The sequence below is a fragment of the Urocampus carinirostris genome, chromosome 18 (genome assembly GCF_059441175.1).
Source record: "Urocampus carinirostris isolate Australia breed hairy pipefish chromosome 18, RoL_Ucar_1.0, whole genome shotgun sequence".
In the NCBI taxonomy this organism is placed as follows: domain Eukaryota; kingdom Metazoa; phylum Chordata; class Actinopteri; order Syngnathiformes; family Syngnathidae; genus Urocampus; species Urocampus carinirostris.
The window spans coordinates 6,980,285-6,996,551 of record NC_142366.1 but is presented as its reverse complement, the minus strand read 5'-3'; the positions used below and the strand labels follow the sequence as shown (position 1 = coordinate 6,996,551).

The 16,267-nt window shown below is 37.7% G+C and overlaps 1 protein-coding gene and 1 pseudogene across 1 annotated transcript in view; both read left to right on the top strand.

The window, feature by feature from the left end:
• The window catches only part of LOC148348248 (uncharacterized), a 35,784-nt gene that overhangs the window by 16,801 nt on the left and 2,716 nt on the right, over positions 1-16,267 (top strand). Inside the window, exons 3-39 of the mRNA XM_088322604.1 lie at positions 793-1,205; positions 2,817-2,948; positions 3,023-3,097; positions 4,112-4,198; positions 4,574-4,724; positions 4,786-4,976; positions 5,067-5,093; positions 6,455-6,517; positions 7,416-7,490; positions 7,554-7,613; positions 7,681-7,797; positions 7,859-7,912; positions 7,980-8,015; positions 8,174-8,302; positions 8,371-8,406; positions 8,475-8,510; positions 8,584-8,628; positions 8,701-8,763; positions 8,833-8,868; positions 8,928-9,011; positions 9,068-9,133; positions 9,209-9,271; positions 9,988-10,074; positions 10,161-10,196; positions 11,175-11,228; positions 11,308-11,364; positions 11,438-11,497; positions 11,599-11,640; positions 11,706-11,733; positions 11,813-11,872; positions 12,832-12,851; positions 12,929-13,027; positions 13,663-13,813; positions 15,000-15,091; positions 15,153-15,281; positions 15,375-15,422; positions 15,501-15,563. Of these exons, the coding sequence (XP_088178730.1) occupies positions 793-1,205; positions 2,817-2,948; positions 3,023-3,097; positions 4,112-4,198; positions 4,574-4,724; positions 4,786-4,976; positions 5,067-5,093; positions 6,455-6,517; positions 7,416-7,490; positions 7,554-7,613; positions 7,681-7,797; positions 7,859-7,912; positions 7,980-8,015; positions 8,174-8,302; positions 8,371-8,406; positions 8,475-8,510; positions 8,584-8,628; positions 8,701-8,763; positions 8,833-8,868; positions 8,928-9,011; positions 9,068-9,133; positions 9,209-9,271; positions 9,988-10,074; positions 10,161-10,196; positions 11,175-11,228; positions 11,308-11,364; positions 11,438-11,497; positions 11,599-11,640; positions 11,706-11,733; positions 11,813-11,872; positions 12,832-12,851; positions 12,929-13,027; positions 13,663-13,813; positions 15,000-15,091; positions 15,153-15,281; positions 15,375-15,422; positions 15,501-15,563 (3,065 nt within the window). The remainder of the gene's footprint in view (positions 1-792; positions 1,206-2,816; positions 2,949-3,022; positions 3,098-4,111; positions 4,199-4,573; positions 4,725-4,785; positions 4,977-5,066; positions 5,094-6,454; positions 6,518-7,415; positions 7,491-7,553; positions 7,614-7,680; positions 7,798-7,858; positions 7,913-7,979; positions 8,016-8,173; positions 8,303-8,370; positions 8,407-8,474; positions 8,511-8,583; positions 8,629-8,700; positions 8,764-8,832; positions 8,869-8,927; positions 9,012-9,067; positions 9,134-9,208; positions 9,272-9,987; positions 10,075-10,160; positions 10,197-11,174; positions 11,229-11,307; positions 11,365-11,437; positions 11,498-11,598; positions 11,641-11,705; positions 11,734-11,812; positions 11,873-12,831; positions 12,852-12,928; positions 13,028-13,662; positions 13,814-14,999; positions 15,092-15,152; positions 15,282-15,374; positions 15,423-15,500; positions 15,564-16,267) is intronic.
• LOC148348249 (U2 spliceosomal RNA) lies at positions 1,951-2,040 on the top strand (annotated as a pseudogene).

Sequence of the window (16,267 nt, the reverse complement as noted above, 5' to 3'; positions counted from 1 at the left end):
CACAGATTATTGCAAAACACAGACTATTATGACACCATCCCCTGATCTAAAACAAAAAATGGTCCAAAAATATACAACATACAAAATAAAATAATGAAAGAGAATAAGACAAAAACAATGAAAATATATGTAAAAATATAGAAATAAACACAAAATTAAAAAACATCAAAGCAATTTATCACGCAAAATCAAAACTCCAATTGACCTGATATGGGCAGTTCATGATAGAAACCCCTCCAATATGGCAGATTTGAAACAGTTTTGCAAAAAACAGTGGTCCAAAATTCCTCCCCAGTGTTGTGAAAGACTCATTACCAATTATTGTGAACGTCTGATTTCTGTTCTCGCTGTCAAAGGTGTCCCAACTCGCTATTCAGTTCAGTGGCTAATTACTATTTCACATAGGGCCAGCTAGGCCTGGATGGATTTTGTGCCCTAATAAATGGAATCAACATTCTAAAACTTTATTTTGTATTTCCTTGGGTTATCTCTGTGTAATGTTACAATTGTTTTGATGATCTGAAACCTTTATGAATGATATAAAAACAACAATAACAAAAAAAAGGAGAGAGGGAATACTATTTCACGGCACTGTATACATTATCAGTGCTATTGCATCATTGATCAAATTAGCATATTTACGGCTTTTAATGGAATAGAAAAGGCATTATTGGTTTATACAGCTCTTTTTTTAGGGCAAAATAACCAAGAAATAATCTAGTTTGTTCAAGAAATCTTTCACCTAATATAATCTGTCTACTTGTGTTGGTTTTTCTGTCTTGCCCCCTTCAGGTGGGAGTTCTGGAACCAGACTGGACCTGACGGAGCTGATTGGGTTCCCCCTCCCTAGCACGGTGTCTTTCGTGACGGGCTTCCAGGGCTACCCGGCTTACAACTTTATGCCAGGGGCCACCGTGGCCCGGGTGGCCAAGTCGGTCTTACCGGACCCCTTCTACTATGACTTCTCCATAACAGTCACGGCCAAGCCCTCCACGCCACAAGGGGGCGTCCTCTTTGCCATTACTGACCCCTCCCAAAAAGTCATCCAATTGGGCTTGGCGCTGTCCCAGGTGGAGGACGGATCTCAGAGGGTGCTTTTGTATTATAGCGACCCTGCCACCAAGACTCAGGAGGCGGCTTCCTTCAAGATGGCTGAGCTGACGGGGAAATGGGCCAGGTTTACCCTGGCGGTGCAGGGAGCTGAGGTGGGTGCTGTCACATGTCACTGAACATGGTAACATAGTCGCAGGTTTTCGTGAGGGTTGTGTTCCAAAAAGGTCCCGTTATAGTCAAAATCCGCAAAGTAGAAACCTTTATTTATGTATTAATTAAACACTAAATTCAGGGTTTTCAGAGAATGGAAAGTGCTTGGATTTTGGGTAAGGTGTTTTTTTAAATGCCTGAAACTGTTGCCATTTTTCACAAGTCTGCTAAAACTGAGACTGACACTGCTCTCCAGTGGCGTTGCTTTGCCGTTGCATTTCATCCCTTTTGATTAATAACAGCTGACATTAGTTTGTATGGCATTGTCCTATGAAGCGTCATCACCCCCTACGGGACAGGTGCATCTTACACCTAAGCAGGGCACTATTAAATGTGTATTGGTGCAATGATTATGTATTCATTATGGGCATTTATTATGAGTCATGCAAAAAATTGAGATTATGTTTCCCAGTGGTAAATTGTAATGGGAAGAACTTCCTGCAGCTGAAAATGTAAGCTACGTGTTACCGTCATTTTACCCAACATCTACAGTATATATTGATAAATTTGTCCAAAAATGATTTGCACACGTATTGTTCGGATCCATAGATATATTTGCAATTGGATGTCAACTGTGGTTCTGAATTTGTGTACTATAACGGATAATGTGATTTTTGGACTGTGGACCTTAATGAAGGATGTGAAGATCTAGAAGTGTTGGCGACCAGTATCATAGTAGCCATGATCTTTGATTTTTACAATCCGGAGATGGAATAGGAGCTTGCTCTATCCACTCCACGCATCGGCCCGGTATTGCAGTACCTCCGGGAACGGTGCATTCGCAATGATCGCAGCAAGGCTTTAGGGCTAGGACCTTAGCTTGGCCTTTTGGCTGAGAGTAAGTGTCCCGGCTCCTAGGCTTTGGAGCGTATTATGAACTGACCGATAACGGATAATGGATAATGAATAACGAAGATCGAACAATAACCCTTAAAAACCCCAAACCCCCTCACGCAATATCTGAAAACACATGTCTCGATAAATGCACAGCCAAGATTGGAAAACGCATATGTAAATCGGAGATATATTGCTGGATCTGCAAAATACACGATTCACACCGGATTTATTATTTAAATGGTCCTTTAAAAATTGAAAATTCGGTTTTGAGAGTCCTTAAAAAGTGCTTGAATTTGCAACAATAATAGAACCTGAATCGCAGAGGTGAGAGTGAAAAAATTTTAACCACTTGACCACCGGGTGATACAGATGACCTATTAAAAGGCATTCAACCATCGCATTATCACTCTATTTTTATGGTGCCATTCGTCTCTGGTTCCGTAAAAATATAGTGATCATGAGATTAAATCTGATGCCTGTTCACGTGGCCATGTACATCATTGGTGGTCCAGTGGTTAGGATTTAGGTTGTTGTACTTTCGTGTACAACTTTATTGACACACAGGCAGCCATAGGCCGAAGAGAGCCTAGGAGACTGTTTAGCCAATCAGAATACAGAACAAAATACACAAACAAAATCAGCTATGTTTCAAAACCACGAAAGTAAACTCCGATACAGTTACTGTTTCGATTTGTTGAACCCCCTTTTATCCCCAGGTTCGCCTCTACATGGACTGTGAGGAGTACAACCGAGTAGCATTCCTTAGAAGCCCCCATCCTCTCACTTTTGAACCCAGCTCGGGGATCTTCGTGGGCAGTGCAGGGGCCAGCGGTCTGCCCGGTTTTGTGGTGAGCTCCAAATTTAATATCTAAAAGCGTTCCATCTCCATTCTACGTCCTCATTTTGTTTCTTTTTCCTGCAGGGTTCCATTCAGCAGTTGCTCCTCAAATCCGATCCCACGGCCCGAGACGACCAGTGCGAGGAGGACGACCCTGACGTGAGGCAAAAATACACCCACTTGATAGAGAGCGAAAGGGCTCTACCTGCTGGTTGAAATAGAAATTGCGGGAGGATTTGTCAATAACTTTGACGACTAAAGCTACATTTTATTTGAAATGAATGAAAACAATTGTAAAATAGTTGTTAAAATATATGTGCTTGTATTGTGTGTAATAAATTCACCAAAAAATAAAATTAATGAGAAAAAACAGTCGGAGAAATGATCAAAGGCATTTTCTTTTATCATGTAAAAATCACTACAACTGTTATGATAAATGCTGGGCCTTTTTTATTTTAAAATGTGTAAAAATAGCGCCCAACAAAAATGATGCAGTAAATGCTAAAAAAATTAATTTATTTTATTGAGTAAGATAATTCACAACAAATGTAAAATAAATGTTAAAAACATTCAAATAAAAACAATGGTAAAATCCTAAGACATGTTTCTTTCTATCATGTGTAAAAATTGCAACAATTTGTAGAACACATTTTCCTTTGTGTGAAAAAACAGGTCAAATCCTAAAATATATTTCCATTTATTTTGTGTAAAAAAACAACATGAAGAGTAAAAATTACATTTTTACTTGTGAGTAACACAAAAAATGGTAAAATGCTGAAATAAATGTACTTTTTATTGTGTGTAAAAAAGCAAAAAAATGTTGAATTTAATGCTGAAACATATTTCCTCTATTGTGTAAAAATAAAATCACAAAAAATGTAAAAATCCTCAAAGTTATTTTCTTTTATCGTGTGAAAAAAAATCCCAAACACTAAAATAAATGCATATATTCTTTGACTGTGCAAAGAAACTCAAAAATGTAAACTAAATTTGAAACAAATTTAGTTTTAATGTATGTAAAAAATAATCACAAAAAATAAACTTAGAGATTTTCAAATACCAAAAGCAATTCAGCAATAACAGAAAACCCGTTTTCTCAACTCAAAAACTGACTCTCTAGAAACATGAAATGAAACTAAATAAAGGCAAAATTGTGTGTCCTATTTGTTGCAGGTATCAGGAAGTGGTGACGAAACGTTCGTGGACATGGAGGGAAAAGAAGAGGTCAAGAAATTTGTGGAAGAAATGCAGTATACAAATGTAAAGCTTGTTTTTTTAATTTGACAAAATATGCCCTAAATGTCATTAATTGTACTTAAAAAAATTGCAACGCAGTAAAATTTTTCTTCATGGATTTGACCTTATTTATATCAGTACCAAAGTAATGAGTGCCACCTAATGACTTGGAGGTCTCTTTAAGTAAACGCTGATGCTGGCGGCAGTCTGTTGAATACTTGAAGTAAGATTTTGGGCTCAGGCCCAAACCTGGCCCGGAATTCGGGTCAGGTTTGGGCATAAAATGTCAACCGGACTGGCTTTTTAGGCCCGATCTTACCTCTAATGGAAGTTGATTAAAAACGTTTATTAAACGTATTAAATAATCTTGTATTGAACATTTTGATGTTTTTTAATTAGGAATTAGAGAGCCCAACGTACAGTTCGCCAGTCCAAGCCCCGCCCACTGAAATTCCTACCAATTACAACGTCGATGATGATGAAACTGGAGACGATGTGGAAGAAGCATCCGGCCAAGAAATTCAGAAAATTCAGACTAGCACATCTGAAGGTAAAGAAAGTAAAAAATATAATTAAAATTTCCCCAATTTCTGACCAAATGAACTCAACAGGAACAACTTATTCAACAAAAATCACGACTCAAAAAGGCGAGAGAGGCCAACCAGGTGAGCAGGGGCACCCAGGGCCCCGGGGCCCACCAGGAGAAGACTCACAGGTGCCGGGCCAGCCAGGACCCCGCGGACCACAGGGACCTCCTGGACCTCAAGGCCCCCCTGGAAATGCAGGGAGAGACGGACAGCAGGTGAGTTTTGTTTTAAAAAAAAATCATTTCAGAATAAAATGCAATTACTTTGTTTATCTTTAAAAAAATAACACCTTTTGCATCTCTAAGGGGACCAAAGGTGAAGATGGCACCCCGGTAAGTCATTTGTCATTAAAGTTGCCTAAGAATCTTATTTTAACAAGTCATGCAACAAGATTGATTGGTTCTACATAAATTTTCCAGTAAGCATGATTTTAATTTTCTACGCCCCTTTGTCATCCTTTTAAATATATATATATATATATTTTTTTTTTTTTTCATGTTGTAATTTTTGATACTTGTAAAAGTTTTTCTATAATTTATTTGTTGGCTTTACGTTTTATTTAATTTTTTTTATTTTTAACTTAAGCTGTAAAATATCTAAATTTAATTTAATTTTGTTTATTTTATTCTTTTTTTCTCTCTCTATGTCTTTGTTAAGTTTAAACTTTAGTAGACAGTCAAAAGAATAAGAAAATACATCAATGGATTTTGAACCAGCAAGGAGACCAAGGAGAGTAGCTTCAGTTGTGAGATTTCCATTGCTCGTTCTGACATCCTTCCCCCAGACCTTTCTTTTCATTAAATTTCCAAGGTAACAAAAACCAGTTTAGCCCTGAGGGCTGTGGTAATCAAAGAATAGAAACATGATGGGCCAATAGCGAAAATGATACAATAATCTAAACAACAATCAACAGTCTGCAATAATAGTCAAAAAAAGGAATAAGGATTTTATGGGGTCCCATGAAATCTCATTTGCAATTGTCCAATATTAAAAAACAGAATTAATGCATCAGTCCCCTTTGAAATAAGTCAAGTCAAGTCATGTTTATTTGTATAGCCCTTAATCACAAAGAGTCTAAAAGGGCTGCACGGACCACAGATTATTGCAAACCACAGACTAAAATTACATCATCCCCTGATCTAAAACCTACATGAGGGCAAGGAAAAACTCAGAAACCTCAACATGAGGAAAATGAAGAAAGCTTGAGAAGGGACCGCACATGAGGTAATCCCCCTTCCAGGATGACCAGGCTGCAATGGACGTTGCAATAACAAATAAGACACAGATATTGTCAACATAAAATATATGTTATTCATATGCTACAGAATAGAAGTGTGTTTTAAGCCTAGATTTAAACAGTTCCACTCATGTGGCTTTATCGAATCTTAGGGGAAAGAACATTCCAGAACCCCCAGGGCCCGAGTGGAGACGCTCTCGAACCAGAGGATCTCTTATATAAAACAATCCATTCAAATACAGTACATTTCCCTCTTCAAAAATAGTTTGATAAATTATTGAAAAAAATTAAATACAAGTTTTAGCTTTAATGTATATAAAGTGTTGCTAAAGTCAATAAAATGAAAAACGGACAAACTGTATTTCCCCTTGTAACCACCTGGGGGTTGTCAAGTCCAATTGTGATTCAATAAAGAAGAAAAAAATATGTTTGACCTGAAATGTTTGTTTTTTTCAGGGAGCCACAGGACCTCCAGGACTTCCAGGCCTTCAAGGAGAACCTGGACCTAAAGGAGAAAAGGTGCTTTAAACCCTATATCAGACTAAGGCAAGGGTCATGAACCTTTTTGAACGAAGCAAATTTTGATTGTTCTTTTTAAAGAGCCACATCATATATTTTAAGACAAAATTCAACAAAACTGCCAAATCCGCTTTACAGACAAAAATTAATCATTCAGTGCATTTTTTTACAGTGTGACGCTTGATGGTTTCCCATATAAATATCAATATAAATATACCAGTTAAAATTTGACTCCCTTCCCACAGTTTCTAAGAGTGTTGAGGCTCATTTTGTCTGTCATTTTTGTCCCAAATAGGGGTTTTAAAACAAGGTGCAGGAAAAGTTATCTTGTAAAAATGTCACACAGTACTGCAAACGAGGAAACCAACATATTTACCTTCAGTGCAGAAGGCGCTGGGCAAAGGAGAAAGAGTGCCCGCGTCCTGTCCTGTGTATAGCTCTGTTCATTCCTACCGCTCACCCAATCAAGTTACTCTTAGTGATTTGCTAGAGCTTCTCTCTAAACGTTTGTTTTGGGTTAAAGTTTGTTCTATGAGTTTTTTTCATAAAGTGTCTCAATGGTAAACCTAAATAGTTCAAAGAGCTTCCATACAAAGGATATTTTAGAGATTTAAAGCAAAAACGGAGTCTGCTGGTGTGACACCCCGAATGTAAACTGTAGTTAAAATTGTGTCCTATATATACTTAAACATACCCTTTGGGTATTTGCATTGTAACTGCTTCGCATGTAGGACAATCAGCTCAACATGAAGCACTAAAATCATAATTTTACCAGTTCTACTTTATCTCTGAGCCATATTGTACTCAAGAATATATATATATGGATCATAGGACATAGGATCCCGACCCCTGGTCTAGAGAAAAGTAATAAAAAAATGTTCCCGCTTTTTGCCTTCAGGGCGACTTTGGCGTTGGGCAACCGGGCCTTCCGGGACCTCCCGGACCTCCAGGCCGCTTCTCCCCCAAGTTATTGGTAACAAATGATGGATTTTATGATCTTCACACCGACCCGGTGAACATTTCTGGTTACTTTCAGGAGGGCTCAGGTTCCGATTCAGATTCTGAAGACTTTGACGGCGATCTGGAGATCATTCGAGTGAGAATGCAATGTGTGCTGATGATGTGATCACTTTGCCGGGATTGTTTGGTGTTTGTTTGTTCAGGGACCTCCTGGTGCTCCGGGGCCCCGAGGCCTACCTGGGCCCCCTTCTGAGGAAGTCACACCTGGACCGCCTGGAATTCCTGGGAAAGACGGCGAAAAGGGACAAGATGGACTTCCGGTGAGATTTAAGTTTGTTTTCAAAATGGCGCCCACCTAAAAAAAATCTTTGTGTCCTTCAGGGAGTCAACGGAAGCAAAGGAGAACGAGGACCTGCTGGAGAGAAGGGAGATCTGGTGAGAATGTAGTTTAATTATGATGCTCAAATGCTAAAGATGAGTTTCGTGTATTTTTTGTTAACAGGGAGAACCTGGAGTAAATGGCCCACCTGGACCAAAGGTATGTTCATAATATACTACCACAAGATGGCACTATAAGAATATTTTCATATTGGAAGATGTTTAAGTGTACCATTGACCACTGGAGTATGACAATGTTTCCTGGGGGTCTACTGTAAACTGAACGAGCCTGTGCCTGTACACTCTGTCCTTCTCCAGGGAGATAGGGGCCCTCAAGGCGTCATAGGCCTGCCCGGACCCGAAGGTCCGGAAGGACGGGTTGGCCTTCAGGGACCTACGGGACCTCCTGGACCACCTGGACCTGCAGGCAAGGGGATCCAACTTGAGGTATTGGAAATTTAAAACTCTTATTGTGTATGCATGTTTGATTCATGTGGTGGTTTTATGTTCTACAGGACTTGCAAGGAGATTCTGCTGCAGAACTCTTTCGGGTATGAGTCCATTTGAAGGGTTTTACTGTCTAGAAAAAATGAAGATCAACTTTTTGTGTCTTCAATAGGGTCTTCCAGGAACTCCCGGACTCCGAGGACCGAAGGTAACAGGCGACTTCTAATAAGAGTGTAGCTTGACTTTTTTCTTGGCTGCAAATACGTTTCTTTTCTTTATAGGGAGACCAAGGCCCTCAAGGTTCCCCTGGAGAGCCAGGGTTTAAGGTCTGCATCATATTTAGTTAATGAAAGGAATACATTTTCATCTTTATCATCCATGTGATTTTTTTTCTTCAGGGTGAACCTGGTGCTGAAGGTTCACCAGGATTAGTGGGACCAAAAGGGGAACAAGGATTAGAGGTCTGTGAATGCACCCTCTGACACACAACAACAGCACCAAAATTCTAATTCATCTGGTGTTGCATTCAGGGTTCCAAGGGAGATCCCGGCTTTCCAGGGCAAAAGGTCAGTCCACACTTGAATTTGTCATCATGTTGAAATAGTTACATGGTTGATCTTCTCAGGGCGAACCCGGAGTTAATGGGCTCACGCTACCTGGACCTCCCGGACCTCCCGGACCTCCAGGCTCCATGGTCAACCTAAGTGAGGTACGTGACATGACTAACCCACCACCGTTGAAATCTAAGATCTCCTTTTTTTCCAGCTCTTGCTCAACGACACTGAGGGTGTTTTTAATCTGTCAGGGATTTTTGAGGCTCAGGGATTGGCTGTGAGTCAAACACACAAAAAAGCAATGCTGAAAGCCTTGTTTTTGCTTTTATTTTTTTCTTCCTGCAAATTACAGGGAAATCCAGGCCCCAAGGGAGAGCCCGGAGAGCAAGGTGTTGGAGGACCTCCCGGACTCAAGGTCACAATATATTTAATTTCCAATTGTGATTAAACTTTTTATTTCATAAAGAGTCCAAATTTGACCAGAAACCCTTGTTCTCTCTGTAATATGACTTTATTTTCCTTGTCAATTCCTTGCATAAGATGTTCCTTTCTATTTCGAAAAAATTACTATCGAATCAAATTGTCTAATTGTTACATTTTGAAATCTAATCGTGTTACTGTAAAAATTAGACGAAGAAAAATTTTTCAAAAAAAATGTAGTTCTGACTTGCAATCCTTCCTTTATCCACACGATAGCAGCAGAGTAATGGAACACGTTTTGCCGTTTCATTTTATGACCTAAATGAAATGAATTGAACAGTCTTTTTTTGTCATTGATATTAACATATTAAAGCATATCATTCCACGAACTTAAACATGACACTCCAGGGTAAACATGTAATGAAGACTTTAAAGAGAAAAACAAGATGAGGAGTGTCAGGATAAATAGGTAAAAATATTTACGAAGGAGGGCTTAGCAACTGGCTTAAGTTACAATAATAATGGAACGAAAGAATACTGCACCGTAACAGGAGAGCAATAATTGATTAAATGATTGATTAATTATTGATTTAAATATGTCAAAACAGACCTGAAAGGAATACTGCTCAATACAAAACCTCCAAGACAAGCCCAAAGACTTTTGATTTTACATTTTATAATAAATAAAAACCCATCCAAATGTGTTCACAGGGAGAGAAAGGCGAGCCATCATTTTTCATCTCGGACAATGGAACCTCCTACGACCTTTCAGCTTTCAAGGGAGACAAAGGAGACAAGGTCACTTTCCTTTCACGTCTCTTTCATCCTCGGAAACCTTCTGAAATCACAGTTACTTTATTTTTTTTCTCTAAAACTTGTTGCAGGGTGACTTGGGGCCCACTGGACTTCCTGGACCACTCGTGAGTCTCTTAACGATGATTGATAAGAATCTGTTTAGAATAAATTACTAAAAAAGTAACTAGTTACTAATTACTAAGTAAAGACTTATTAGTTACTTCATTGTTACCCCCCCAGATTACTGACACACTAAAGTTGTGTATCACTATTAAAGTAACTATCTTAAAAAAAAGTTGCAATGATGATATAATGTATAATCTCAGATAAGATACACTGAGCTCCAGGGGGGAGTAACTATCTAGTTACAAATTACTTTCACTTTGAAGTAGACCCCCCAAAACTGCCTAGAAATAGCCTCACGATAAAAGAGGTAGAAAAAAATGTGTAAACCAACCTGTGTAAGCAGTGATGCCGAGACACTCCATATCCATTCTGTACAATTATCTAAATTCGGCACTCTTTTACCACAAATTCTTTGCTCATGTTTGGCCCATTGATTTTGTTGTTCCTGTATAAGATACACACACACACGCTGCTTACGAATCTCCATTAGTGACACACAACCAAAGATGCACATGTAAACCTGACCCCCTGTTTTCAGTACTTTATTTTATAGTTGTAAATAAGGCTTGTATGTGAGTATATACAGTAGGGAGAATATCAAAATATCAGTGGGGAGAAATTACACGTTCTCGTACTCTGTGCTTGTTACCTTTTTCAGTTATATTTTGTAGGTAGAAATAAACACCTCCACTCTGTAATAGTTGCGATCAGTGTTTTGTTACTGGTGGAGTGAGGATTCTATGTGACTTTGTTAGCGAAGGAGAAACAGTCAGCATAATTCATGACCTCCTTTTAAAAAAGCAGGCGAGGTAACACACCATGCTGTAAGGACACTTTAGTTACAAAATGTTATAAATAACGCGTTAAAGTAATTGCGTTACGGTTACAAGTTCCTTTGTAATGCGCTAGTCCCAACACTGATGATTATGATGCCTTTAAGGACTGCTGGATTTTACACTTTTTTTATTCCCTAAAAGGGGCCGATGGGGATGCCGGGACATAAAGGGGCCTTGGGCTTTCCTGGAAGACCTGTAAGTACTCTGATGGTCATTTCAAGGAATTCAAAGTAAAGAAGAATGACAAAAACACTCCCATTTCTTTATTTCTTAGGGCCGAAGTGGATTGACTGGCCCCAAAGGAGAGAAAGGAGAATCTGTGAGCAAACCTGTAAGTCCTCCACTCAAGATGAATGAATAAATCGCACCTTGGACTTAATTAAAGAAAGACATTAAATCTGCAGGGACTGCCGGGACCCCCAGGACGACCTGGCCGCCCCGGAATGTTCCGATGCCCCAACGGAGTAAGCAAGCATCATTTGATATATTGATATATTAGCTCTGAGTTAGTGCTATTTTTAACAGAAATTGTTCTTAAGTACCACATTTTGTTTGACATATCCAGACGGTGTTTCCTGTCACTTCCAGACCCTTCTGCAAAATGGCAGTAAGTCACATGTTCTTCACATTTTTATGAATTTTTCATTTCTGATAATGGCGTGGCATCCCCAGCTCAATTCCAAGGGAAGTTTTGTGGTCGGTAAGTGGACATTCGTCGATTTGACAGTTTGAAATGATGGTGAGCGGGCTCACGTTGACGTTTTTGTTGTTTTGTGCAGAGTACGAAATGAAAGGCCAAAAGGGCGAAAGGGGAGTGCCCGGCATCCCGGCGCCACCCAGTGAGTTTACATTCAAAGTTGTTACTCTATTTTTAAATGCTAATGGATTGGCTAAAGAATACAGGTTATCATTAGTTGTTGTTTTTTTTAGAATTTTTTTCAAATGTGTTTTTGTTTTGTTCTTTAGATTGTGTATTTTAGATTGATTTTATAAATGTTTGTAGGGTTGCTTTATTTTATTGAAAGTTTTTTTCATCTCAATTTTTGTATTATAGTAGTTTTGAGGGTTCTCTTTATAATATAATTGTTTTTAATTGATATATTTTGTAATATTTTGTTGGATTGATATTGAATCAATTGTATTTATTTTTAAAAGATCTCAAGAATACTTTTGAAATTGTCTTTTTTGAGAATTCATTTTTACAATTGTTTTTTTCTAAAAGTATATATTTTTTAATTGTTTTATTTTGGGGGAAATTGTTTTGTTTTATTTTTATTTTTTCTACTATGTTTTTATTGTAATATTATTTTATACATTGTTTCGTCTGTTCATGTTCTTTTAGAGACGTTCATGAAGAATTGATATTTTTAGAATGTATTTATTTAATGTTTTTCTCATTTTTTAATTTTTAGAATTTCAGATTTTAATTACTTATTTTTTTATAATTTTGTTTTTGTTATTTATTTGCTTTAACAACGTATTAAAATACATCTTTCAGAAATTGTTTTTTAAACTTTTTTATACGTTTAGACGTTAATTTAAAGTTGAAATATTTTTGGAAGTGATTTTTTTACATTTTTAATTTTAGATTATATTTTTAAAGCTTTTCTAGATTTTGTAAATTTTAATCAGTTTTTTAAAATATTTAATATTTAAAATATTTATATTTTGAGAACTGCTTTTATAAAATGATTTTCTCCGATATTTTTGATTACAATTGTTTATTTTACTCAAGGGAAAATATTTCCAAATTAAAAAATCATAGATTATTTCTAACATTATTTTCTATCCATGTCAGACACCTTCAAAGGACGCTTGGTAAGTTTGAAAACATGTTCTTTGTGATTATCTTTTAAATGTCCAAAAACAAAACTAATAAGCACCTGTGTGCATAGGGAGTGAAGGGCGAGCCGGGCCTGGATGGCGAAAGAGGAGAAAAGGGCGAGTCTGGGTTGCCCGGGGAACCGGGTGCTCCTGGCAAACGGGGCCCGGTGGTAAGTGCAAGTCAACTTTTTTTATGTATATTATTTAACATTTTATCCTTTTGCACCTTTTAACTTCTTAATTTGTTTTACTTCCACTGAAGGCCAAAGCCCTCCAATTTTGCATAATAGTAAAATGGTAAATACCATACCAATGCAATTTATTGTATAATGACAATAAAGTCCTGCGACTAGCTGGCAACCAGTTCAGGGTGTCCCCTGCCTACTGCCCGAAGATAGCTGGGTTGGGCTCCAGCACCCCCGCAACCCTACTGAGGATAAGCGGTGCAGATAATGGACAATAAAGTCAAGTCAAGTCATGTTTAGTTGACAGTCCTTAATCACAAAGAGTCTCAAAGGGCTGCACGGACTACAGATGATTGCATAATACAAACAGATACAAACAGTTCCACTGAGGTTTCAGATCGAATCTCAGGGGGAAGAGCATTCCACAGCACCGGGGCCCGTATGGAGAACGCTCTCGAACCTGCTGACCTCTTCTTGGCTCTTGGGATCACTAGTAGAGCAGCATTTTGAGAGCGAAGGCTCCAGACCGGAACATAGGGCGAAATTAAATCTGAAAGATATGAGGGAGCAAGGCCATTCACCAGCTTCAGAAAGCATCTTTTTTTTCGTTTACCCTCCAGGGACCCAAAGGCGAATCTGTGCTGGGACCCCAAGGCCCACGTGGAGAGCCCGGTACCCCAGGCACCCCTGGTTTGGGCCGACCTGGCCCTGCGGGGCCACCTGGACCCCCGGGGCAGACTGGGAGCTGGTCGTTGGGATTCGGTAAAAAAGGTGCGCTCATTTGGTTCTTACTTCATGTGCCATGTTTTCCCAATGGAATGAGGTCTCTCCACATCAATAGAATCTCTGCTGACAGTTGCTCATGCACAGAAGCATCTCTGTAACCTACAGAAATGATTTTGGGAGCATCTTAGTCTGGATTTTGCCCAATAAAACATGGCGTACAGTGACATACAAACACTTAAAGGGACTGTGTGCAGTGTAATACTTAGTGCTTCCTTGTGGCATAAAAACTTTCATTCAGTAAAAAAAAATGATTTGAATACTGGAAAAAATACATGAACTATCATACCAATGTTATTTTTTATAAAACAATAATTGGTTGAAAAATTATTTCTTTTAGACAGGGGAATCTCCACTTATGTCACTGCCATGTTTGTCCGTCATCCTGCCACCATGCTGTGTTATGTGGCACTGGCCCTTGCTCGCATCAGACAACACACAAATATTACACACTGGAGCTTTAAAAAGAAAGTCCAATGAAACAGAGTCTGACTCGCCTCAGTAAGATTCAAATAACAATCAAGCCAATACAATTTTAATGACATGCATTCTAGATTCTATACGCGTGTATTTTATAAGAGAGCTTGAGCATTATGCCAGACTGTGCCTGACAAACGTATTTTTTTTAATGCATGCGATACAAAAATTTTTCAATGTTATTTTGGATATATTATTTTCTCGTAATAAAAACATTGAACACCTTCCAAAATCTCTATTAACATTTATAATTGGTGAAAAATGAATATATTCGTGTTTACAGATACATTCAACCTTACTTTCATTTATTAAACGAATGTTCGTGCCAGTAAAAAATGTTTGCTTGAATTTAATTTATTGTTTATTTTATTTAAAAATTGAAAGAGGTTTATTCATGGATTTATGTCTCTATTGACAGAGCACCGTGCATAATTGCTTCCAAATAGTGCGTTTTTATTCAATTTGTGTAAACATCTGCAGCATGTCCAAAAGATGTACTATTTTTATTTTACCCATTTTCTTGTCTTTTTGTTTTTTGTCAAGTAGTAAAATTAACTTGATGCTAAATTCAACAAATAATAATAATTATCCAATGATACAACTAATCATTTCAATAGTCTGTGACTAATCCCCTATTAAAATAGTTACAGCCCTACACAGAAAACAAATTTTGAATGATTTTGTCCATGCTCCTCAGATGTTCTTATCCCTGGACCACCCGGGCCACCTGGACCACCCGGACCGCCTGGGTCCCCCGGTCCTCGCGGACCTTTTGGAGGCTCGGCTGCCGTACGTTGAATCAGTCGAAGCTGATTCCAAAATATTCAAAGTGACTCACTTGTATTTGCAGGTTAGCACCTTCTCCTCAGTGGAGTCCATGATGCAGAACACGGCCCAGGAGGCAGAGGGGATGCTGGCTTATGTCATGGCAACAGGCACTCTCTTCCTGAAGGTGACCAAGGGATGGAAGGAGATTCAAGTGAGAGCCATTCAAATGAAAAAGGAATTTCTGCTGGTAGATTAATATCTGATCTCCAACGTATAACCTTTGATTCATATTTGTGACTTTTAGCTGGGCAGTCTGCTCCACCTGTCTACTAATGTCCTCCCACAAGATCAGGTGACGGTATTTGTTTACATTTTGAAAACGCTTTTTCGGATTTTTAATTGGTTGGTGTGATATGGGACATCCATTTAGCCCAGAGTCGCCCAGCAGATCTCAAGCAGGACCATTGAACGAGTGCGGGAGCCTGCCGGAAGGGTGAGGACCATCTGCACCGTCCATTTTTAGTTATTTTACATAAATGACATTTATTTATTCACCTAATTTTAAAAAGAAAATGCCACCATGTGACCATTCTGCATGCTGAATTTGTATTTCAGAACTTGCATGTTAATTTTTAAATATTTTTATACACACTAATTTATTTTCAATACAATTTATACATATAATTGTTTTTATTATTTCGGAAACATGTGATGTAACCCTGTTTCATGTTCAATTTTCTTTCCCTTTATATTTATGAATTATTCTTTTTCAAAATATATAAATTAATGTAACAGTTGATATTTTCTCTGTATTTGTTTTTTTTTAATTATATACATTTCTTTTGTTTAATTTTTAGATTCATTGATATACATTTTTTAAAAGTATGAATTATGTTTTTAATATTATTAGCCACTTGGAGATGTGCTCCTGATGATTATTACATTTATAATTTTAGAAAATTTATCTAGGTTCTTTACATCATATATATATAATATATATATATATATAAAGGTTAAATTAAAACAAAATTAAACAAATGTATGTACAAAATATATATATAATATTCATAATATTCAATTCTAAATCAAACCAATTCTAAAAAAATATATATAAACAATTTTAAACAGAAACATTGAAGAAATACACTTCAAATTAACTTTGACTTGACTTTGAATTAAAAATATATATGATTTTTT